The 26,444-nt window shown below is 43.1% G+C and overlaps 1 protein-coding gene across 4 annotated transcripts in view; it reads right to left on the bottom strand.

Annotated features, from left to right (window-relative positions):
• qkib (QKI, KH domain containing, RNA binding b) overlaps positions 1-24,186 on the bottom strand; it is a 104,399-nt gene extending 80,213 nt beyond the window's left edge. Inside the window, exons 1-2 of one of the 4 annotated variants that reach the window (XM_031823407.1) lie at positions 23,996-24,180; positions 23,385-23,789 (exon numbers count right to left, since the gene is read on the bottom strand). In XM_031823407.1, coding sequence (XP_031679267.1) covers positions 23,385-23,526 — 142 coding nt within the window. In that variant the 5' untranslated portion in view covers positions 23,527-23,789; positions 23,996-24,180. Of the gene's footprint in view, positions 1-23,384 lie in introns of all 4 variants that reach the window. The other 3 variants (XR_004209821.1, XM_020481583.2, XM_020481584.2) reach the window with 3 other exon arrangements.
• Between the last annotated feature and the right edge of the window lie 2,258 nt (positions 24,187-26,444).

Below are 26,444 nucleotides of genomic sequence, written 5' to 3'. Positions count from 1 at the left end.
AGCAGAGCATAGTAGCAGAGCCTACTGTTGTAGCAGAGCCTACTGTCGTAGCAGATCCTAGTAGCAGAGCAGAGTAGCAGAGCCTACTGTAGTAGCAAATCCTAGTAGCAGAGCCTACTGTAGTAACATATCCTAGTAGCAGAGCATAGTATCAGAGCCTAGCATCAGAGCCAGTTGAGTATTTTAGTTAAAATGGCACCGAAGCAGAAGGGAGATGCTTTACGTGTTCGTTTATCTGCGTTGTTTGTAACTTTTTTTGTTTTACTATTTTTGTACATAATGTTGCTGCTACCGTCTCTTATGACCGAAAATAACTTCTAGACATCAGGACTGCGATTACTCACCACGGACTAGCAGAATCCTTTTTCTTCTTTCACGACTCTGATGAGCCCAAGGCAGAGGATATACGGCTCCCTCGGGAATAAGCCCCGACCCCAGTGTTCTGCGTGAAGAGGAGGCGGAGAAAGAGAGGCCGGAGGGCGGGCTGCCTTCTGAGGAGTAGGAGGCGATCGAATAAATCCCCACTCTCCTCAATTCTGCTCGCAAACATGCAATCTTTGGACAATAAAATGGATGAGTTATTGGGAAGAATAAACTACCAACGGGACATTAAAAACTGTAACATCTTATGCGTCATGGAGGCGTGGCTGAACGACGACAATATCAACTGGCTGGTTATACGATGTACCGGCAGGATAGAGCAGCGGCGTCTGGTAAGGCAAGGGGCGGCGGTCTATGTATTTTTGTAAACAACAGCTGGTGCACGATATCTAAGGAAGTCTCAAGCCATTGCGCGCCTGAGGTCGAGTTTCTCATGATAAGCTGCAGACCACATTACCTACCGAGAGAGTTTTCATCTGTATTCTTCATAGTTCTTTACATACCACCACAGTCAGAGGCCGGCACCAAGACAGCATTGAATGAGCTGTATTCCGCCATAAGCAAACAAGAAAACACTCACCCAGAGGCGGCGTTCCTAGTAGCCGGGGACTTTAATGCAGGGAAACTTAAATCATTTTACCTCATTACTATCAACATGTTAAATGTGCAACCAGAGGGAAAATACCACCTATACTCCACACACAGAGATGCATACAAAGCTCTCCCTCGCCCTCCATTTGGAAAATCTGACCATAATTCGATCCTCCTGATACCTGCTTACAAGCTCAAATTAAAGCAGGTAGCACCAGTGACTAGATCAATAAAAGAAGTGGTCAGATGAAGAAGATGCTAAGCTACAGGACTGTTTTGCTAGCACAGACTGGAATAGGTTCCAGGATTCCTCCAATGGCATTGAGGAGTACACCACATCTGTCATTGACTTCATCAATAAATGCATCAATGACGTTGTCCCCACAGTACATACCCCAACCAGAAACCATGGATTACAGGCAGCATCCGCACTGAGCTAAAGGTTACGAGCTGCTGCTTTCAAGGATTGGGACTCCAACCCGAAAGCTTATAAGAAATCCCGCCTATGACCTCCGAAGAACCATCAAATATGCAAAGCATCAATACAGGACTAAGATTGAGTCGTACTACACCGGCTCTGATGCTCGTCGAATGTGGCAGGGCCTGCAAACCACTACAGACTACAAAGGGAAGCACAGCCGAGAGCTGCCCAGTGACACGAGCCTACCGGACGAGCTAAACTACTTCTATGCTCGCTTCGAGGCAAGTAACACTGAAACACGCATGCGAGCACCAGCCAAAGAACACTAAGGTAACCTGCCTAAATAATTACTGACCCGTAGCACTCACGTCTGTAGCCATGAGTGCTTTGAAAGGCTGGTCATGGCTCACATCAACACAGTCATCCCAGAAACCCTAGGCCCACTCCAATTTGCATACCACCCCAACAGATCCACAGATGATACTGTCTCTATTGCACTCCACACTTCCCTTTTCCACCTGGACAAAAGGAACACCTATGTGAAAATGCTATTCATTGACTACAGCTCAGCGTTCAACACCATAGTGCCCTCAAAGCTCATCAATAAGCTAAGGACCCTGGGACTAAACACCTCCCTCTGGACTTCCTAACGGTCCGTCCCCAGGTGATAAGGGTAGGTAACAACACATCCGCTATGCTGATCCTCAACAACTGGATCCTGGACTTCCTGAAGGGCCGCCCCAGGTGGGAGGGGTAGGTAACAACACATCCGCTATGCTGATCCTCAACAACTGGATCCTGGACTTCCTGAAGGGCCGCCCCAGGTGGTAAGGGTAGGTAACAACACATCCGCTACGCAGATCCTCAACACAGGGGCCCCTCAGGGGTGCGTGCTCAGTCCCCTCCTGTACTCCCTGTTCACTCATGACTGCACAGCCAGGCACGACTCCAACACCATCATTACATTTGCCGATGACAGTGGTAGGCCTGATCACCAACAACAATGAAACAGCCTATAGGGAGGAGGTCAGAGACCTGGCCGTGTGGTGCCAGGACTACAACCTCTCCCTCAACGTGACAAAGGAGATGATTGTGGACTACAGGAAAAAGAGAGCAGAGCACGCCCACATTCTCATCAACGGGGCTGTAGTGGAGTAGGTTGAGAGCTTCAAGTTCCTTGGTGTCCACATCACCAACAAACTAACATGGTCCAAGCACACCATGACAGTCGTGAAGCGGGCACGACAAAACCTATTCCACCTCAGGAGACTGAAAAAGATTTGGCATGGGTCCTCAGAAGGTTCTACAGCTGCACCATCGAGAGCATCCTGGTTGCATCACTGCCTGGTATGGCAACTGCTCGGCCTCCGACTGCAAGGCACTACAGAGGGTAATGCGAATGGCCCAGTACATCACTGGGGCCAAGCTTCCTGCCATCCAGGACCTCTATACCAGGCGGTGTCAGAGGAAGGCCCTGAAAATTGTCAAAGACTCCAGCCACCCTAGTCATAGACTGTTTTCTCTGCTGCCGCATGCCAGCAATACCGGAGCGCCAAGTCTAGGTACAACAGGCTACTAAACAGCTTCTACCCCCAAGCCATAAGAATCTGTCACGCCCTGGTCTTAGTATTTTGTGTTTTCTTTATTATTTAGGTCAGGCCAGGGTGTGACATGGGTTAATTATGTGGTGTGTTTTGTCTTGTTTTTTTTGTAGGTATTGGGATTGTGGTATAGTGGAGTTACCTAGAAAGGTCTATGGTTGCCTGAAGTGGTTCTCAATCAGAGGCAGGTGTTAATCGTTGTCTCTGATTGGGAACCATATTTAGGCAGCCATATTCTTTGAGTGTTTCGTGGGTGATTGTTCCTGTCTTTGTGTTTGCTGCACCAGATAGGGCTGTTTTTGGTTTTTCACGGTTCTTGTTTTGTAGATTGTTCTATTTTCATCTTTATTAAAGATGTACAAAAATAACCACGCTGCATTTTGGTCCGCCTCTCCTTCACCGGAAGAAAACCTCAGAATCCTGAACATCTAGTCAAGTGGCTACCCGGACTATTCACATTTGCCCTCCCATCCACACCACTGACACTCTCTGTTGTCATCTATGCATAGTCACTTTAATTAACTCTACCTACATATACATACTACCTCAACTAACCGGTGCCCCCGCACATCGACTCGGTACCAGCACCCCCCTGTATATATTGTTATTTTTTACTGCTGCTCTTTAATTACTTGTTACTTTTATCTCTTATTCTTATCCATATTTTTTTTAAACTGCACTGTCGGTTATGTGCTCGTAAGTAAGCATTTCACTGTAAGGTCTACAACTGTTGTATTCGGCGCATGTGACTAGTAACATTTGATTAGATTTTTGAAAACCACTGCATGCTGGTGCAGACAGGGCTGGCAAAACCACTGCATGCCGCCTGATCAGGAAGACAGGGCTGACCGTCCTCATTATCCACCGTGCTACCTAATCACATACCACAGCGACTGTACCCACACACAGCAACACACAGGCAGATATACACACAGACACATACATAGACAGATACACAGACAAAGACAACAACAGCAATACTTGGAGAGAGAGTGAGAAAGAGAGTGCGCGTGTATGCACCAGAGGAGGCTGGAGGGAGCAGCTACAGGAGGACGGGCTCATTGTAATGGCTGGAATGGAATCAATGCAACGGTACCAAACACATCAAACATATGGAAACAATGTTTGGTAACCCTAAAACTTGTCCATGAGTTTAAAATAGCCTTTGTCCTCATGGGGATGTGGGAAATTTCCCTACGAGGGATACTTTTTTTCCTATCCTTGTGGGGACTTCAGGTCCCCATGAGGACAGAAGAACAAGACCACACACACTAGAGGTTGACCGATTATGATTTTTTTCAACACCGATACCGATTATTGGAGGGCCAAAAAGGCCGATGCCGATTAATCGGCCGATTTGTGTTTATTTATTTGTAATAATGACAATTACAACAATACTGAATGAACACTTATTTTAACTTAATACAATACATCAATAAAATCAATTTAGCCTCAAGTAAATAATGTTTTGGTTTAATTTGGTTGAAATAATGCAAAAACAAAGTGTTGGAGAAGAAAGTAAAAGTGCAATATGTGCTATGTAAGAAAGCTAACGTTTAAGTTCCTTGCTCAGAACATGAGAACATATGAAAGCTGGTGGTTTCTTTTAACATGAGTCTTCAATATACTGCTTCTGCCTACCACCGCTCAGTCAGATACTTAGATACTTGTATGCTTGCATGCTCAGTCAGATTATATGCAACGCAGGACACGCTAGATAATATCTAGTAATATCATCAACCATTGGTAGTTAACTAGTGATTATGATTTATTGTTTTTTATAAGATAAGTTTAATGCTAGCTAGCAACTTACCTTGCCTTATAGCATTCGCGTAACAGGCAGGCTCCTTGTGGAGTGCAACGAGAGAGAGGCAGGTCGTTATTGCGTTGGACTAGTTAACTGTAAGGTTGCAAGATTGGATCCCCCGAGCTGACAAGGTGCAAATCTGTCGTTCTGCCCCTGAACAAGGCAATTAACCCACCGTTCCTAGGCCGTCATTGAAAATAAGACTGTGTTTCTTAACTGACTTGCCTAGTTAAATAAAGGTAGAAAAATAAATAAATAAAATTGGCAAATCGGCGCCGAAAATAACCGATTTCCGATTGTTCTGAAAACTTGAAATCGGCCCTAATTAGTCAGCCATTCCGATTAATCGGTCGACCTCTAACACACACACACACACACACGCACATGCTCGCACAATGCAGTGATTTCTGCACTATATACAAGGCTGTACCTTTTGTGATACGCTGTACTGTGGTTAGGGCAGGAGCTCAGCCAATCACCTCAAGTCAGCTTGTGGACCGGTACATGCTGTACGTCACAGGAGGTTGGTGGCTCCTTCATTGGGGAGGACAGGCTCATGGGAACGACTGGAGCAGAACCAGTGGAATGGTATCAAATACATCAAACACATGGTTTCCAAGTGCTTGATGCCATTCCATTTGCTCCGTCCCAGATATTACTACGAGCCGTCCTCCTCTCAGCAGCCTCGTGCTGTACGTATGTAAAGGGCAGTATTAAATGTGTTTGTACGCGTGTATGTGCATGGCTATACCGTGAGTGTACGGAGCTGCTTTTGAGCAGCTGCTGCCTCAGGAGGTGCTGACACAAAGGAAATTATGAAGCTCAGTGGTGATGGCTAAAAATGGGCCAGGAGTAAGGATGGTGCTGGGCTGAGCAGGGAGACCAGCATATGGTCACAGTGTCACAGTGACATGGACGTCACATGCCCCGGGGCTGGCCTGATGGCCGCAAGGCTCACTCGGCTCACTAGCACTTCTTAACAGACCTGGGCAAGGATAAACTGGAGGGAAGACAGGCAGCAGAGAGACACTGAACTACAGTGAGACAACGTGAGACACTGAACTAGTGTGAGACAATGTGAGACACTGAACTATAGTGAGACAACGTGAGACAATGAACTAGAGTGAGACAAATTGAGACAGAGACACTGAACTAGAGTGAGACAACGTGAGTCAATGAGAGACACTGAACTAGAGTGAGACAACGTGAGAGAATGAGAGACACTGAACTAGAGTGAGACAGCGTGAGACAATGAGAGACACTGAACTAGTGAGACAACATGAGAATGAGAGACACTGAACTAGAGTGAGACAGCGTGAGACAATGAGAGACACTGAACTAGTGAGACAATGTGAGAATGAGAGACACTGAACTAGAGTGAGACAACGTGAGACACTGAATTAGAGTGAGACAACGTGAGAGAATGAGAGACCCTGAACTAGAGTGAGACAACGTGAGAGAATGAGAGACACTGAACTAGAGTGAGACAACGTGAGAGAATGAGAGACACTGAACTAGAGTGAGACAACGTGAGACAATGAACTAGAGTGAGACAATGTGAGACAATGAGAGACACTGAACTAGAGTGAGACAGCGTGAGACAATGCGAGACACACAACTAGAGTGAGACAATGTGAGAGAATGAAAGACACTGAACTAGAGTGAGACGTGAGAGAATGAGAGACACTGAACTAGAGTGAGACAACATGAGAGAAGGAGAGACACTGAACTAGAATGAGACAGCGTGAGACAATGAGAGACACACAACTAGAGTGAGACAACGTGAGAGAATGAGAGACACTGAACTAGAGTGAGACAACGTGAGACAATGAGAGACACTGAACTAGTGGGAGACAATGTGAGACAATGAGAGACACTGAACTAGAGTGAGACAACGTGAGAGAATGAGAGACACTGAACTAGAGTGAGACAGCATGAGACAATGAGAGACACTGAACTAGAGTGAGACAGTGTGAGACAATGAGAGACACTGAACTAGAGTGAGACAACATGAGACAATGAGAGACACTGAACTAGAGTGAGTCAACGTGAGACAATGAGAGACACTGAACTAGAGTGAGACAACGTGAGACAATGAGAGACACTGAACTAGAGTGAGACAACGTGAGACACTGAACTAGAGTGAGACAACGTGAGAGAATGAGAGACCCTGAACTACAGTGAGACAAAGTGAGACAATGAGAGGCACTGCGATAGAGTGAGACAACGTGATGATATGAGACATGGATAAATACTGAGCTAATGTGAGTCACAGAGATACTGAACATGCGACTGAGATACTGAACCAAATTTGGTAAATGTACAACTATGGCTGTATAGACTGGACAAACATTAGTAGGCAGTTATGCTGACCCTTGGTCACATTTAGCTAGGACACTGTGAAACACTATGAGACAAGGAGAGACTGATAGCTTTGTTTCAGCGTATTTTAGTCTAAGACAATGCATGACGTACAAACTGCACTCAGTGATTTCATTTCTGGATGAACAGCAAAACACTGATGGAACATTCCTGTGCTGCTCTGCATGCTTTGGTTTGGGTTGACATAATTGGGTTGTGCCGTCACAAGACATACGGTTAAAGAGTTAATGGTTTAATGCTTGTGAATGCGTGGCTGCAGATGTCACATGTTTAGGGCAAGGGAGGTCGGACGGAGGATTGCAGCTCCGAAAATGATTGACAAAACATTTTCAACCCTCAGAAAGCAAAACCAAAGAAATGTTTCAGAGCCCAAATAAAACATTTTAGTGTAACATATTAGGACGACTAACATTTTGGAGCACAGAAATCCCATGTTGTGAGCAGTATCATAACTCATCTTAACTAATCCAAAGATATATTTCACACGCCTCAACCTCAATATTTCAACTAAAGATAGGCCTACAGTATTTCAACTAAAGATAGACCTACAGTATTTCAACTAATCTGACATCTCGCAGCTGAAACATAAAACATTTATAATCCACCTTCAAAAGAGGAGTAGAGAATACTCCATCTTTCCTTTGAGCCGTTAGTGAGCCGGGATAATTGAGGTCAAAGATTGCTCATTTTTCACAGCCGGGTCTCGATTCTCTTTATCAGCATTAAACCGGGGGGGGGGGGGGGGGGGGTCGAATAGATGGTTCATTAGGTGAATACCTTTGAATGTCCTTTAGGGCGAGGCTTGGGCACCGGCCCAGAACATTTGAAAATCGCCTCAGCCCAGAAGATTTGAAAATCACCTCAGAAAGAAAGAGGTTAGATTCCATTATAAAAGGTATCTCATACTACACCTTGAACTTGGAGCTGCTGACAGAGGGAAAACACATCAATCGTTTAGGTTACCCAAGCAAACAACAATCCCAGAAAGTGTTGAAGCGTTAACTTTGCACTGAGAAGTGGAAGAAAAATAGCCTGTGGTCAGAGAGACTGACATAGCAGACCTGCCCTCTTGAAGGTTTGAAGCATTCAGTTGTACAGGACGCTAAAAGCTTTCACTGCAGCGCTGTACTTTGTTAGCTTTTAAAATTAATTACAGTGGGGTAATTAACATTGCAGTATCTAAACAGGTGGTCCAATACAACGTATGTGCTGTGATTTGAGAGAAAGGGTAGACGCGAGCCCTAATTTGGCTAAAGCAGACCCAGAGGGCACACAAGAGCACTCACACACACACATTATAATATGATTTACAGATTAAGATGTCAACCTTAAATCTCTAGGACAGTGGTATTCGAAGTCGTGGGGGAGGGGCTACTGAGGATTTCAACTGAATATATATATATATATATATTGTTGAAGTCGGACGTTTACATACACCTTAGCCAAATACATTTAAACTCAGTTTTTTCCACAATTCCTGACATTTTTCCTAGTAAAAATGCACTGTCTTAGGTCAGTTAGGATCACCACTTTATTTTAAGAATGCGAAAAGTCAGAATAATAGTAGAGAGAATGATTTATTTCAGCTTTTATTTATTTCATCACATTCCCAGCTGGTCTGAAGTTTACATGCTACCAAATACTAATTGAGTGTTACCTTTAAATTGTTTAACTTGGGTCAAACGTTTCAGGTAGCCTTCCACCAGCTTCCCACAATAAGTTGGGTGCATTTTGGCCCATTCATCCTGACAGAGCTGGTGTAACTGAGTCAGGTTTGTAGGCCTCCTTGCTTGCACATGCTTTTTCAGTTCTGCCCACAAATTTTCTAGGGGATTGAGGTCGGGGCTTTGTGATGGCCACTCCAAAACCGTGACTTTATTGTCCTTAAGCCATTTTGCCACAACTTTGGAAGCCTGCATGGGGTCATTGTCCATTTGGAAGACCCATTTGCGACCAAGCTTTAACTTCCTGACTGATGTCTTGAGATGTTGCTTAAATATATCCACATAATTTTCCTCCCCCATGATGCCATCTATTTTGTAAAGTGCACCAGCCCCTCCTGCAGCAAATCACCCCCACAACATGATGCTGCCACCCCCGTTCTTCACAGTTGGGATGGTGTGCTTCGGGCTTGCAAGTCTCCCCCTTTTGCCTCCAAACATAACGATGGTCATTATGGCCAAACAGTTCTATTTTTGTTTCATCAGACCAGAGGACATTTCTCTAAAAAGTACGATTTTTGTCCCCATGTGCAGTTGCAACCCGTAGTCTGGCTTTTTTATGGCGGTTTTGGGCCAGTGGCTTCTTCCTTGCAAAGTGGCCTTTCAGGTTATGTCGATATAGGACTCGTTTTACTGTGCATATAGATACCTTTGTACCCGTTTCCTCCAGCATCTTCACAAGATCCTTTGCTGTTGTTCTGGGATCGATTTGCACTTTTTGCACCAAAGTACGTTCATCTCTAGGAGACAGAACGCGTCTCCTTCCTGAGCGGTATGACGGTTGCGTGGTCCCATGGTGTTTATACTTGCATACTATTGTTTGTACAGATGAACATGGTACCTTCAGGCATTTGGAAATTGCTCCCAAGGATGAACCAGACCTGTGGATGTCTACAATTTTTTCTTTCTTTAGATTTTCCCATGATGTCAAGCAAAGAGGCACTGAGTTTGAAGGTAGGCCTTGAAATACATCCACAGGTACACCTCTAATTGACTCAAATGTTGTCAATTAGCCTATTTAAAGCCATGACATACTTTTCTGGAATTTTCCAAGCTGTTTAAAGGCACAGTTAACTTAGTGTATGTAAACTTCTGACCCACTGGAATTGTAATACAGTGAATTATAAGTGAAATAATCTGTCTGTAAACAATTGTTGGAATAATTACTTTTGTCAAGCACAAAGTAGATATCCTAACCAACCTGCCAAAACTATAGTTTGTTAACAAGAAATTTGTGGAGTGATTGAAAAACTAGTTTTAATGACTCCAAGTGTATGCAAACTTCCAACTTCAACAGTATATATATATTTATTTTATTGGTTTCCTTTTTGATGAATGAATTGAATGTTAGGTTGTTAAATGGGGTCCCAAGAAATTCTGTCAGAAAAAAATGGGGTCCCCACTGAAAAAATGTGAATACCACTGCCCTAAGATGTGACTTCCTTGAGAATAATGACTTGAATGGCTTCAATACATCTGAGGGGAAGCAGAAGCAGCAAGAGGATGATAAACGATGTGAGAGCAAAACCTATTGATAAAAATTAGGTCACTCGTTGCCTGGGCATTTCAGCTTTTTCATGTCTCAATCAATAGGTTTCATCCATTCTCTTCACATGCTTATATTCGTGCCAACCCCCCCCCCCCCCCACAGCCGTAATACTGTAACCCTGCCAATGACTTACTTACTCAGCGTTCTGTGGCGGAAAAGGGTTTCAATTACAGAGAGTGCTTTTAAAATGAGAAATGTGAATGCATTATAGAAGTAGACACTGATGTATTCACTCATAATGGTGCTATCGCAGGAAGCACAGCGAAATGATATGGAATAATAAAGAGCGTGGTTAATAGAGCCGTCGCGGTCGACTCTAAAGAATAGAGTGAATAAAAACCGTGATTGATTGTCTCGTGAGGTTGACTGTTTACTCTCTTGACTAAGCTAATAGCACGTTGACCCCGTGACCTTTGGCTGTTGTGGATACATCTCAGTCCAAGGTGCTAAGAGGGGGGCAATGGTGGGTTGGAGTGGGGGTTGGCGGGGTTAGGGAGAGAGCCTCTTAGCTCATTTCCTTTTGAATGTCAGCCCTCTTCAGTTGGCCTCAGACAGAAGAGAATCATCATATTAAAAGGATGAGGGAAAGCCTCTATCGCTTCACTTGACAGAGCGTCTATGACGGGCCGTTATTATACATAGTTAACATACATAGCTATCGTGCATTCTCATAGATCATAGGTGTCTGGCTAGACTGCAAACTCTCCTTCCAGACTCATATCAAACATCTCCAATCGAAAATCAAATCAAGAGTCGGCTTTCTATTCCGCAACAAAGCCTCCTTCACTCAAGCCGCCAAGCTTACCCTAGTAAAACTGACTATCCTACCGATCCTCGACTTCGGCGATGTCATCTACAAAATGGCTTCCAACACTCTACTCAGCAAACTGGATGCAGTCTATCACAGTGCCATCCGTTTTGTCACTAAAGCACCTTATACTACCCACCACTGCGACTTGTATGCTCTAGTCGGCTGGCCCTCGCTACATATTCGTCGCCAGACCCACTGGCTCCAGGTCATCTACAAGTCTATGCTAGGTAAAGCTCCGCCTTATCTCAGCTCACTGGTCACGATGGCAACACCCATCCGTAGCACGCGCTCCAGCAGGTGTATCTCACTGATCATCCCTAAAGCCAACACCTCATTTGGCCGCCTTTCGTTCCAGTACTCTGCTGCCTGTGACTGGAACGAATTGCAAAAATCGCTGAAGTTGGAGACTTTTATCTCCCTCACCAACTTCAAACATCAGCTATCTGAGCAGCTAACCGATCGCTGCAGCTGTACATAGTCTATTGGTAAATAGCCCACCCTTTTCACCTACCTCATCCCCATACTGTTTTTATTTATTTACTTTTCTGCTCTTCTGCACACCAATATCTCTACCTGTACATGACCATCTGATCTTTTATCACTCCAGTGTTAATCTGCAAAATTGTAATTATTTGCCTACCTCCTCATGCCTTTTGCACACATTGTATATAGACCCCCCCTTCGTTTTCTACTGTGTTATTGACTTGTTAATTGTTTACTCCATGTGTAACTCTTTGTTGTATGCTCACACTGCTATGCTTTATCTTGGCCAGGTCGCAGTTGCAAATGAGAACTTGTTCTCAACTAGCCTACCTGGTTAAATAAAGGTGAAATAAAAAATAAAAAATAAAATAAAAAAACATACATAGGGCTCTATTTTCGGGCTGGAAAATGTGACTTTGTTAAGGCGGCGCTAGTGTCAAACGCGCGGTCTTACGCAATATTGTCTTGTAAAAGCAAGCGCTTTGTAATTGACCTGCCATACATCAGCTCGCTTGAGGTGAGGTGGGAGGGGTGGAAATATTTGAGGTGTGTCCTTAAAAAGGTGTACCAACGTGCCAATGACAGGCAGCGCTACTGGTGATATTTAAGACTCACCAAAAGCGGATCTTAGCGGCAACGCAATCGGTCACGGAATCGATTTAGCCAGCAGAGCAACCTAATCAGTAACATATGACCAATGTTTCATTCAAATATCACGAGCAGCAAAACAGTCAACTGACATTCCAGTTTTTTATTTTTATTGGACAATATTTTTGTCCATGCAGCTTCTGTGAAAGGTTTGGACTAATTAGATCCATGTGGAAGTCTGTTTAGGAACATACAGTTATTACAAGACTGTTTATTGGTTCTCCTTGATCCATTATTTTGTTGATAGATTACACCTTCCACTTTCATCAGTTGGACCTAACTGTCAAATTGCGGGAATTCCGATCTCTGTCCTTGGTGCTGAATCCGCTTGTAGCCTAGCTCTTTCGTTTGTTTACCTTTTACGTGGCAAAGTCACTAATAGGCCATATCAGGCGATGGTAGGCTAATCTAATTATAGCTCTTGGGCAATGTCCAATTGTCCATGGCTTGAACATGCAGTACATTTTCAAAATGTGAATGCAATGTCTGTAGACGAATATTTCCAAGTTGAAGCCAATAGAAAAATAACTAGATTGGCTACAGGTTTTTTATAACTAAGCTTATTGTAGGGTTAGTGTATACTTAAGCAATAAGGCAAGAGGGGGTGTCTGGATACAGCACTTAGCTGTGGTATATTGGCCATATACCACAAACATCCGAGGTGCTATTATAAACTGGTTACCAACGTAATTAGAGCCGTCAAAATAAATGCTTTGTCATATCCGTGGTATACGGTCAGCCAATCAGCATTCAGGGCTTGAACCACCCAGTTTATAATATTAAATGAACTCTATTCAATGGATAGGACAAGCATTCATGCCTCCTGCTGAAGAGCCCTTAGGACTAAGTGTGCACACATTGCCTTATGCCCATGGAACGAGAGATGCAATTTATGACATCATGCTTCTGACCCGATCCTATTTAGAAATATTGTTGTTGGTTTAAAAATCAGATTGATTGCTTGTCATTTAATTTGATTTTTTTTTTTTACTTAGGAGAAAGATTCACCGTCCATGGGTTTATGGTGAGAACGTACATGGCTTGAATGTATTGTGATTTCTCCTGCTATTTCTGGAGAAGTGCAAATATGATCTGTCAGATGGTTCCACGATGTTTATAAAACATGACATTTGCGAGCTGTATAACAGTGAGTGGACATGCCTCCTTTCTCTTTATATTGGATCTTTATCCAGCTCCTGTGAAAAGTTTGGATGTGCGTAAAACTCTACATAGTCTAAGTTGCCTTGTCTGTATTATACGCCCAAGAGGAGGAATTATGGTACCTGTAACTGTATATAGACATTGCCTATTTAAAACAAGTTGTTGTTAAGTTTTTATTATGATTTGATTATAATTAGTCATTCTTTTTGGGCCTTATCGACGGGGCTGTAGTGGAGCGCGTCGAGAGCTTCATGTTCCTTGGTGTCCACATCACTAACGAACTATCATGGTAGAAACACACCAAGAAAGTCGTGAAGAGGGCACGACAACACCTTATTCCCTTCAGGAAACTAAAAAGATTAGGCATGGGTCCCCAGATCCTCAAAAAGATATACAGCTGCACCATCGAGAGCATCCTGACCAGTTGCATCCCCGCCTGGTATGGCAACTGCTCGTCATCTGACCGTAAGGCGCTACAGAGTGCGTACTGCGTAGTGCGTACGACCCAGTACATCACTGGGGCCAAGTTTCCTGCCATCCAGGACCTATATACTAAGCGTTGTCAGACGAAGGCCCAAATAATTGTCTAAGACTCCAGTCAAAGTCTCCAGCCACACTAGTCACAGACTGTTCTCTCTGCTACCGCACGGCAAGCAGCACCGGAGCACCAAGTCTAGGTGCAAAAGGCTCCTGAACAGCTTCTATTTTATTAGATTTGATTCATCAATAGCCTAGAGAATTTAATCTTGCTTATTGACTACGTTTGGCATGTCCATGTCCAGACTGCAATTTACAGTAGGCCTAGCCCCTATATCAGTATTAATTCTATAGCCTGTTTAACAATGTATTTCCATATTGAAAAATGCATTTACAAAACAAATCCAAGTTTATTTGTCACGTGCCCCGAATACAACAGGTGTACCTTACAGTGAAATGCTTACTTACAGGCTCTAACCAATGGTGCGAGAAAAAAAAGTGTGTGTGTGTGTGTGTGTAGGTAAATAAATAAATAAAACAACAGTAAAAAGACATTTGAAAAAAAGAGTAGCAAGGCTGTATACAGACACCGGTTAGTCAGGCTTATTGAGGTAGTACGTACATGTAGGTATCGTTAAAGGGACTATGCATATATGATGAACAGAGAGTAGCAGAAGCGTAAAAAGAGGGGTTGGCGGGTGGTGGTGGGACACAATGCAGATAGCCCGGTTAGCCAATGTGCAGGAGCACTGGTTGGTCAGGCCAATTTAGGTAGTATGTACATGAATGTATAGTTAAAGTGACTATGCATATAAGATTAACAGAGAGTAGCAGCAGCGTAAAAGAGGGGTTGTGGGGGGAGGCACACAATGCAAATAGTCCGGGTAACCATTTGGTTACCTGTTCAGGAGTCTTATGGCTTGGGGGTACTGTTGAGAAGCCTTTTTGTCCTAGACTTGGCACTCCGGTACCGCTTGCCATGCGGTAGTATAGAGAACAGTCTATGACTGGGGTGGCTGGGGTCTTTGAAAATTTTTAGGGTCTTCCATCTGACACCGCCTGGTGTAGAGGTCCTGCATGGCAGGCAGCTTTGTCCCAGTGATGTACTGGGCCGTACGCACTACCCTCTAAAGTGCCTTGCGGTTGGAGGCCGAGCAATTGCTGTACCAGACAGTGATGCAACCGGTCAGGATGCTCTCTATTTTTCAACTGTAGAACCTTTTGAGGATCTTAGGACCCATGCCAAATCTTTTTAGTTTCCTGGGGGGGAATAGGCTTTGTCGTGCCCTCTTCACGACTGTCTTGGTGTGTTTGGACCAATCTAGTTTGTTGCTGACGTGGACACCAAGGAATTTGAAGCTCTCAACCTGCTCCACTACAGCCCCGTCGATGAGAATGGGGACGTGCTCGGTGCTCCAAAATCATCTCCTTAGTCTTGGTTACGTTGAGGGATAGGTTGTTATTCTGGCACCCGGCCAGGTCTCTGACCTCCTCCCAATAGGCTGTCTCGTCGTTGTCAGTGATCAGGCACTGTTGTGTCGTCAGCAAACGTAATGATGGTGTTGGAGTCGTGCCTGGCCATGCAGTCGTGGGTGAACAGGGAGAACAGGAGGGGACTGAGCACGCACCCCTGGTGAGCTCCAGTGTTGAGGATCAACGACCTGTCAGAAGGTCCAGCATCCAGTTGCAGAGGGAGGTGTTTAGTCCCAGGATCCTTAGCTTAGTGATGAGCTTTGAGGGTAACTATGGCGTTGAACGCTGAGCTGTAGTCAATGAACAGCATTCTCACATAGGTGTTCCTTTTGTCCAGGTGGGAAAGGGCAGTGTGGAGTGCAATAGAGATTGCATCATCTGTGGATCTGTTTGGGCAGTATGCAAATTGGAGTGGGTCTAGTGTTTCTGGGATAATGGTGTTGATGTGAGCCATTACCAGCCTTTCAAAGCACTTCATGGCTACGGACGTGAGTGCTACAGGTCTGTAGTCATTTAGGCAGGTTGCCTTTGTGTTCTTGGGCACAGGGACTATGGTGTTCTGCTTGAAGCATGTTGGTATTACAGACTCAACCAGGGACATGTTGAAAATGTCAGTGAAGACACCTGCCAGTTGGTCAGCACATGCCCGGAGCACACATCCTGGTAATCCGTCTGGCCCCGCAGCCTTGTGTATGTTGACCTGTTTAAAGGTCTTACTCATGTCGGCTACGGAGAGCGTGATCACACAGTCGTCCGGAACAGCTGATGCTCTCGTGCATGCCTCAGTGTTGCTTGCATAGAAGTGATTTAGCTCGTCTGGTAGGCTCGTGTCACCGGGCAGCTCGTGGCTGTGCTTCCCTTTGTATTCTGTAATAGTTTGCAAGCCCTGCCACATAAGACGAATGTCGGAGCCGGTGTAGTATGATTCAATCTTAGCCCTGTATTGACGCTTTGCCTGTTTGATGGTTCGGCGGAGGACATAGCGGGATTTCTTATAAGCTTCCAGGTTAGAGTCCCGCTCCTTGAAAGTGGCAGCTCTACCCTTTAGCTCAGTGCGAATGTTGCCTGTAATCCATGGCTTCTGGTTGGGGTATGTACGTACTGTCACTGTGGGGACGACGTCCTCAATGCACAACAATGTGGACTATAAACATGTTCAACATATTTAGCAAATATGTGGCGAACTAGGCTATAACGGACTAACGTTCAAGCTGATGAGAACGCAAATAGGATAAAAGACTGTAAATACACAACTTAAAGCAATCACATAGCCATGGAGCATGTTCTGATTGGCCAGTAAGGAGCCAAGTCTTGACACACCCACAACTTGTTTATTCATCAAAACCCAGCCTTTTCGCGCCACCGCCGGTTCATTCCTGTGGTGAAAATACACACCCCTGAACCTAGAACGCTACTGTCAAAGCGAAGATCTATCATTGCATGAGGTTTGTTTAACTAAAGTTGATAGTCTATCTGCCACAGCACTTGGGTTAAGGTACTCATACTAACCTGTTGATACCTACAGACTCAGATGTGCTTTTTAAACACACACAAGGGATATCACAGGTTTTGCTGCTGCATAGACAATAACACACCATATCAAATAACCAGGTCAAAATTCACCATCATCTTCACCATACTTATCCCTAAGTGAACTTTTCCCCGTTCATCCTAATGCTGCAGTGCATGTCGTAAGTAAGAGACGGGATCGTTACTCCACAACACAGGGACAGGATCCAAGTTAATTCTGAATAAATTAACTTTGACCCCGCCCCCACACCCAACTCCACTTCACTTCTGAAATAATGAATTACTCCAATTATGTGATGAATAGGACCACTTTGTCTAATTGTGAGAGGAGCTGGAAGTATTCTCTTGTCTCTCTGGGACTCCTTGATGCTAGAGAGAGAACGAGAGCGAGTGAGTGCGCAAGAGAGAGAGGTCAAGGCAGACAGACAGAGAGACATAGAAGAGTGAAAGAGACAGTGAGAGACAGTGAAGCAGAGGCAGACACAGAGAGCTACAATTATGGAGAGATATAGAGAGTGCCCTGAGATCAAACTGCATCCTTCCACAACTTTTAATGGCGAAAAGGAGACCTTGGAATCATCCCTCTGTGTGTGATTACCATTCGCTGACCATCAGTCTGCTTCTGTCTGCCTAAGACTCTGAGTACATTTGATGAACTCTAGTTAGTCTTCTTCTTGTCTGGCTAGAGAAACATTAACTACCCAGGGGAAGTTAACTTCCCACTGGACACACACTGGTTGAATCAATGTTGTTTCCACGTAAATTCAACAAAATGACATTGAATCAACATGGAATAGACATTGAATTGACGTCTGTGCCAAGTGGGTTGTTTCTTGTTAACCGTCATTCTAGTAAAAGCATGTTCACTCTTCAATGTGATTTCCCAGGGTGCTAGTGGTCTGTACCAATAGAAAAGACAATAACACTTAGCTACTAACTCAATGAGGATAAATTCGTTTTCACAAGTGGTGGAAAAAGTACCCAATTGTCATACTCGAGTAAAAGTAAAGATACCTTAATATACTTATAATAGAAATCGTCTCAAGTAAAAGTGAAAGTCAACTAGTAAAATATTATTGAGTGAAAGTCTGAAAGTATTTGGTTTCAAATAAAGGTAGAAGGTATTCTTTATATTAAGCAAAACAGATGGCACAATAATAAAATGTTTAAAAAAGGATGGATAGCCAGGGGCACACTCCAACACTCAGACATCATTTACAAATGAAGCATTTATGTTTAGTGAGTCTGCCAGATCAGAGGCAGTAGGGATGACCAGGGACTTTCTCTTGATAAATGCATGAATTTGATAATTTTCCTGTCCTGCTAGGCATTTGAAATGTAACGAGTCAGAAAAAAGGTAAAAAGTACATTATTTTCTATAGTAATGTAGTGAAGTAAAAGTCGTCAAAAATATAAATAGTAGAGGAATATACAGATACAGGCGGCAGGGTAGCCTAGTGGTTAGAGCGTTGGACTAGTAACCGGAAGGTTGCAAGTTCAAACCCCCGAGCTGACAAGGTACAAATCTGTCTTCCGCCCCTGAACAGGCAGTTAACCCACTGTTCCTAGGCCGTCATTGAAAATAAGAATTTGTTCTTAACTGACTTACCTAGTTAAAATAAAAATGACTTAAATAGTACATTCAAGTATTTTTCCTTAAGTCCTTTCTGAGCACACTGGCTTTCACACACTTTATAGACAGTTAATGTTTGCAAATAATTTTGGTTTAACAACAAATACAGTAGCAGTATCCAGTGGGGGGAGAACACACACACCAAAAAAGTACTTCATCAGTGCCTTGACCTTACTGTGCTCTCTCACATCTGTATCTCTGCAACACTCCTCTCCTCCCCTCCATTTGAGTGTGTATTGGACTTTCAGGGGCTGGGACAAACATACTAGAGTACCTGAGTACCTCTAGCAGTGATTCAATTCATCACCTTTGTTACAGAGCGAAGCAGCCCTGCATGGCTGGCTGCATTGACTGTCCATTGAGAGCATTCATCTGCACTAACAACGGCCTGGGTTTGTGCATTCAGTACTCAGCGGCGTCGTCTGCCCCGGGCCACTGCACAGGAACATCACTCACAGGTGACAGCTCAGGGTTCAGTGCTCAGATGAGGGGACTCATCTCACACACTCGAACAGTACCGACCGGGACAACTTTTACCTCAGTCATATGGTCACTGATACGTTCTGACCATGAACATCTAGACACGGTTCGGTAGTAACGTCACTGAAACGGACATAATCGCCAGCCTAGGACACCCCTATCTAGTATGATTAATAATGGGGCTACGGTGATGAGTTACCTTGCTGGACACCTGTGTTCCCCGAGCTAATGCCTAGGCTATAGCTCAGAGGGCTAACATAGTCTTGTGGCACAGAGATTACCCGGATTCAAACCCAGTCAGTCACACTGACACAGAATGTAAATCCCTAACCCAGAGTGAGCTCATGGAGTGAAATTGAATTGCAGAGATTCCTCATCAGCATTCTAAAACCATGACTCACAAGCAGGCATTCACACTTGAACGTCACTGGAGAAAAACACCAACTAATAGCGAATTCACGCTGAATAGCTTTGATTATGACACGTGTGAGACCTAAATTACACTGAAAAAATATATAATCTCAACATGTAAAGTGTTGGTCCCATGATTCATGAGCAGAAATAAAAAATCCCAGAAATCCCAGAACTGTGTGCACAAACTTGTTTATATCCCTGTTAGTGAGCATTTCTCCTTTACCAAGATAATCCATTCAGTTGACAGGTGTGGCATATCAAGAAGCTGAATAAACAGCATTATCATTACACATGTGCACCTTGTGCTGGGGACAATAAAAGGCCACTTTAAAATGTGCAGTTTTGTCACACAACACCACAGATGTCTCAAGTTTTAAGGGAGCGTGTAATTGGCATGTTGACTGCAGGAATGTCCACCAGAGCTGTTGCCAGAGAATTGAATGTTAATTTATCTACCATAAGCCACCTCCAATGTTGTTTTAGAGAATTTGGCAATACATCCAACCGGCCTCACAGCCGCAGACCATGTGTAACCTAGCCAGCCCAGGACCTCCACATCCGGCTTCTTCACCTGCAGGATCGTCGGGGGGAGGGTGGTTGCTGAGGAATCAATTGACTGATTGACTGATTTCCTTATATGAACTGTAACTCTATATTTTTGTTCAGTATAGACAATCATAACAGGAGGCTGTTAAAGGCGACAGATTATACACACATATGTAAGTACACACACACAGGCACACACTCCCTTCCCCACACAGACTTCCTCTATTATCACTTGCCACTCGCAGCCGATACACACAGGTGGACTGGGGCTATCAGACAACTAGCTACTATAAAGCGTGTCCTCTGTTGGGCTTGAGATATAGCCCTCCATCACCATACTCATTTATCTAGTTTCATTCTTCACCGCACACTACAGCAGATCACAACGGAGGGGAGAAGAAAACACCGACCTGGAGCGTCACGTATGATCAATGTTGAGGCCAAGCACAAGCTGCAGACGATATTTTATGCGCCAGCCCAGACTTTAGAAGGCAGAATTAGCGCTGACGTCTGCAGAAGCCAGTGGTTTAGCGTTGCCCGGGTGATACTGGCAACAGAAAAGCACAGCTGCAGACTAGTGCAATGGGGATATTGTATATGTGAATTCGCCCTACCTATTCAAAATCAGATTGTATGTTGTTGTACATTACCCGACACTCAGACACATATGTGTCGTCAGATCACACAAACAGAATCAAACCCACTGTATCACTGCAACACTGTAACGCCCCTTACTAACCCAGTACGCATGCAGTGGATGCACGTGGCATATAGGCTAAATCAATGACTGATTTGAAGAATAACTATCTGTTATTTCTATTGATCAGATAAAACACACATAAAGAGCTAAGGGGAATGGGCAGGGGCTGATTCCACTATATTTAACTACATGTCGTCTGTGGTATTATTGGAAGTCAGGGCTGAGTTCAATAGAGGAAGTGAAACCAGTGTCTCCCTCCTCCCTCTGATCAGAAGGTATATGTACTGACTTAGACATCTCTCTGTCTGTCTGCACGTCACAGCACTCGTAATGACCTACCTTATCAGTCACATACAGAACAGACTAACAGGAAGACACAAACAGACAGCAACACTCAGAAATTATACTTTTTCTGCATTGCAGGAAATGCACATGTGTAGTGTATTCAAGGTTTAACAAGGCATCTAAAGGGTGTAATTTCCACTTTAAAATGTCTGACTTGATTTGCCCAAATGACACACGTATCAACTCCTACAAAAAATGTTTTTCCATGAACTATAAACCATTTCCTGTTCCTCCAGGAGTATTTTCATGCTGTGGCAAACTGGCTCAAATGAAGATCCTACATCTGTATGGTCTCTGGGAATGTATTCACATGATGTTCCTTTTTCTAGTCTGTCCTGTGACTTAGTGTGGAATAAATACGCAAGGCTTTCCAGATGAGTGGGAGTGCTGTGCAAAGGGATCGTCTTGCTTCACACACAGCTGTGTTCCAGCACCACCCAAATCCAGCATCCTTCGACCCGCCCCTCACTCACACCAGCACAGCCTGCAGCTCCATCAAGCACTGATGCCTCAGACCAAGACCAACGCGAAAAACAAAAACTCATGAGAGAGTGCGTCTGCGATTAACCGGCACATTCAGACAGGTTAGACCCCGCAAGAACGTGGGTTGAGGCCGTGGGTCTCTCGTCTGAGCTGATAATCGAATGGTAAGGATGAAGATTCATGAACATATGACATGGCAGATTGACAATAATATGCACAAACTTCTATTTAACTTTGGCTACATTCGGTGTGTTGTTTCTCCCGTCACAGCCTAGCCCCAAATCAGCTGTAGCATATAGGCCTAACCTTCCACTGACCGGATGGATATGCCATACAGCAAAAACCTACAGAAAGCACTTGTTTTCCGCACCCGTTGATTTGATATGGCCAGCTAGAAGTCCTTCATTAAGTGTTCTTAAAAATGTTCATGTGATAAGATGACACTTTCCCCCCCAACCAATCGTCTAATAGAATAGCCTAAAGAAACTAAATGAACAAATTCTCTTTACATGCACACTAAAAAAAATCGTACTCCGAAATCACCAAAACATTTCTGAAATTGCTGGTATATAGCCTATGGAGGCGAAGCAAGGCGGTTACCACAGTGAACGGTATTACATGCTCTGGAGATGAACTGAAAAGCATAAAACCCTGTCCTAATCTCAAAAGACTCCCCACTTCCAATAAAACCTCGCTCTAATGAGCCCATTCAAAAGTTTGATGTCTATAAACTAGTCTAGTAAGCCTAAATAATTTAAATGGTGAAACATAGCAGCAGAATGTCGGGGGGGGGGTGGAGACGTTGGCTACCCAAAGAGATGGAAGATAGAAGAAGATGAAGGATAAACCCATTGGGAGCCAGCCCCCTGGCGCCTAATCCACCAAATTCCCCAATAGTCTCTCTAGTACTAACTCCCACACATTATTGTCTATATCATCTAAATTCCAGAAGAAGTACAGAAAACACAGAAATATACTTTGGCCTAAAATCATGCGCCAAAGACGGTTTGGATGCGCTGAGTGGGAAATGTTTCTTCACTTCATCGTGCTGTGAGGGTAACAGTGCAAATGCTTCAAATATTAGCTGTGTAGGGACAAAGTACCATATCAGATAGAGATTTAATCATTTCTTCAAAAAACTATTTTCCACATGTAAACAGATGTCATTTTTCTCTGCCACCTCATGCATTACTGACTTATTAACTTGAATTTGAGTCCAAATGCTATTACCAGTTTAGGTTAACTCTAGAACAACTCTCTGGAGAATATGTGAATCACCAATCAGATTATATATTTATATTTAGGTAGGCTATGTGATTTCACCTGTTTAATCCTCTTTTTAATGTCAACATAAAATAATAAAAGTATAGGTGTACTCTTCAAGTGAAACGCCTCAAGGTTAGGAGGCTTGAGTAAAACGAATGCAAACCAGGGTATTTGCAACAATTCAGAACTGTAAACTAGCCTACTGTTGTGTCTGCATTGATATAACTATGTTTCCAATTATGTCAACACATTCACGCCTCTGTAAAATGTATGGCTCATGATTCCAGTCCACAGAAAGCAACAAATACTCCCAACGCCGTCCTATGTAAAAAAAAAAAAAAAAAAAAAAAAATTTAAAAGGAAGGGAGACTGTGCTTTCACTATGAGAAACTCGGTCTGTAGATCCATGCGCATACCCTACCATATGTGTAACCTCAATTTAGAGTGCTTGTCTATTCACACACATTGATCCCAAGTTTACCTTCATCAAGCAGCCGTTCGAGGTGGTTAAAAATCCCGCAGAAGTTGGGAAGGCTGCTCATCAGTTTCTTATCATTCATGAGCTGCATGAGATAGTCTGGGGTGGGTTTAGGTTTCTCCTTCGATTCCATTTCCCCAACCATATTCCAAAAAATGAAGAAGAAAAAAAAATCTGACCCCAACAGAACCAACAATTGGAGAAAAAAAAAATATGTTCGCGTAGGCTATAAATTAATAAATATGATATAAAAAATACAAGAATACAAAAAAAATCAGTCTGTCTCTCTCTCACTCCTCCTCACTGTCTCTTGTTGGTAAACGCAGTGAGCTGTTCCGTCTCCTGGTGCTGCGTTCAGTTTCCTTACGCACTGCACTGCAATTCTACTACACCGTCTGGCTGTCAGCTCTTCAGAGGACAGGTGATAAAACAAAATTAAAAAGAAAAGAAAAGGAACAATTTAATACAAATATGAAATGGCGGAGAGGTAGTTTTTTAAAATGTTTGTTACCCTTATAATTCCACAAGTTATCGGAATGAATAATCAACTCCCGCGTGTCCACTGCCCTTGATTTATATTTGAAACGATTGGTCTCCTTTCTGCTTTCTCCTACCGAAGTTCTTGAGGCTGTGAAAATGTCCTTTTCCCCGAGTTCCCCAGAGCTTTCTGTGTATTGTTATGTGTGTGTCTGCACACTGGAAACGTCTGTCCCTCCTGTCTCTATTCTCGATAACCGAGCTTTTTCAATGAAGCTGGCATTTGGTCTCCTGAAACCGTCTGGCTGTGTTTTGCGAGCCGGTCACATGACCACACTTCACAGCGGAGTCTCTCAGCCGAGATCGGGGGCGCGCGCACCGCCGGGACCGAGTGTGGGAGGACAAATGCGCTTGCACATACACACGCGCGCACACACACGAACAGTGATGTAAAGTACAAACTTCTTCAGGATTGGTGGGTCCCCTGCGGGACCGTTGAGCTAACATAGGCTAATGCGATTAGCATGAGGTAGTAAGTAACAAGAACATTTCCCAGGACATAGACATATCTGATATTGGCAGAAAGCTTAAATTCTTGTTAATCTAACTGCACTGTCCAATTTACAGTAGCTACTGCAGTGAAATAATACCATGCTGTTGTTTGAGGAGAGTACACAGTTTTGAACATGAAAAGTTATTAATAAACAAATTAGGCACATTTGGGCAGTCTTGATACAACATTTTGAACAGAAATGCAATGGTTCATTTGATCAGACAAAAGCTTTGCACACACACTGCTGCCATCTATTGGCCAATATCTAAATTGCACCTGGGCTGGAATAATACATTATGGCCTTTCTCTTGCATTTCAAAGATGATGGTACAAAAAAACAATTGTTTTTTTCTTTGTTTTATCTTTTACCAGATGTGCTATATATATATATACCAGATGTGTTTCCTTTCAAATGGTACCAAGAAAATGCATATCCTTGCTTCAGGGCCGATCCTTATTTAAGTAAAATACTTTAAAGTACTACTTAAGTAGTTTTTTAAAAACTATTTTTATTTTTGATTACTGTTACTTCACTACATTCCTAAACAAAAGAAAGTACTTTTTACTCCATACATTTTCCCTGACACCCAAAAGTACTTGTTTTGAATAGTTAGCAGGACAAGAAAATGGTCCAATTCACACATTTATCAAGAGAACATCCCTGGTCATACCTACTACCTGATCTGGCGGATTCACTAAGCACAAATGCTTTCTTTGTAAATTATGTCTGATTGTTGGAATGTGCCCCGGTTATCTGTACATTTTAAAAACAAGAAAATCGTGCTGGAATTTTAAATGGTTTATACTTTTACTTTTGAGACTAAAGTACATTTTATCAATTACATTTACTTTTGATACTTAAGTATATTTAAAACCAAATACCTTTTAGACTTTTACTCAAGTATTATTGTACATTTGTGACTTTCACTTTTTTCTTGAGTCATTTTCTATTAAGTTATCTTTACTTTTACTCAAGTATGACAGTTGGGAACTTTTTCCACCACTGCACACACACGCCTTCAGACAAGCACACAGACAAGACAGACACCTGCACAGCATCTTAAAAATAAAGAATAAAAGATAAATATGAAAGATTATGCACATTATGGTGATCAGAATATTTGGGCTTAGCTAAATGGTTATGCAACAGGTCTAAAAATAAAAATATTTCAGATCTATCCTCCATTGGCAGGCTGTGCAGGAATGTCAGTGGTTTTCACCGTGAGAGAGTGATTGACTAAATGCCAGGACACATCAGAGTGAATCGCAGTAAAACTGAGAAGAAAATCTATAATTTATATCATGGTTGTGTTTTCTTAAAAAGCTGTGAAACTGAAGGAGATGTTATTGGTGATATGCTGAAAATGAAGTTTACAGTTGAACTATTGGGGATTTTGTGAATGAACACCTCATCGGAGGTAGTGTATGCGATCTAGCATAGTTTGTGGGAAAGTCTCATTTTAAATAGAAAGGCGAGAATGATGTGTTGTGTACTATTATAGGTACCGTGTGGCTCAGTTGGTAGAACATGACACTTGCAATGCCAGGGTTGTGGGTTTGAATCCCACGGGGGACCAGTACAAGAAAGTATGAAAATATATGCCCTCACTACTGTAAGTCACTCTGGATAAGAGCATCTGCTAAATTGCTAAAACATTATGCCTCCATAGTTACTGATGTTGAGTTACGAGCATTTCCCAGAACTATGTTAATTCCAGTGAAGGCAAGGGATGTTTTACTTTTCCACACAATAAGCATGAATTATAACGAAATAAACAAAGGTTAAATCAAATATATAATAAATAACTGCTTAAATTCTGTCATTAAAGTGTTTATAGAAATAGTTGAATTGGCTTAATGGTTTTGCCTTCCTTTTGTTAAAGCAGTTTCCATGCCCGGAGCTGGCTGGCTTTAGATGTATTAGAAAAACAATTGCCCCACTTTCTGTTTGATGTCACTTTGCCTGCCATCCCCTTTCACGTGAATGAAAAAACCAGGGGCAATGTTTTAAAAACAGCCCGAAAACAAAGCTG

Source organism: Oncorhynchus kisutch, linkage group LG4 (genome assembly GCF_002021735.2).
Source record: "Oncorhynchus kisutch isolate 150728-3 linkage group LG4, Okis_V2, whole genome shotgun sequence".
Lineage (NCBI taxonomy): Eukaryota > Metazoa > Chordata > Actinopteri > Salmoniformes > Salmonidae > Oncorhynchus > Oncorhynchus kisutch.
The sequence above is the reverse complement of the archived record's forward strand: the minus strand, read 5'-3'. Positions and strand labels throughout refer to the sequence as shown.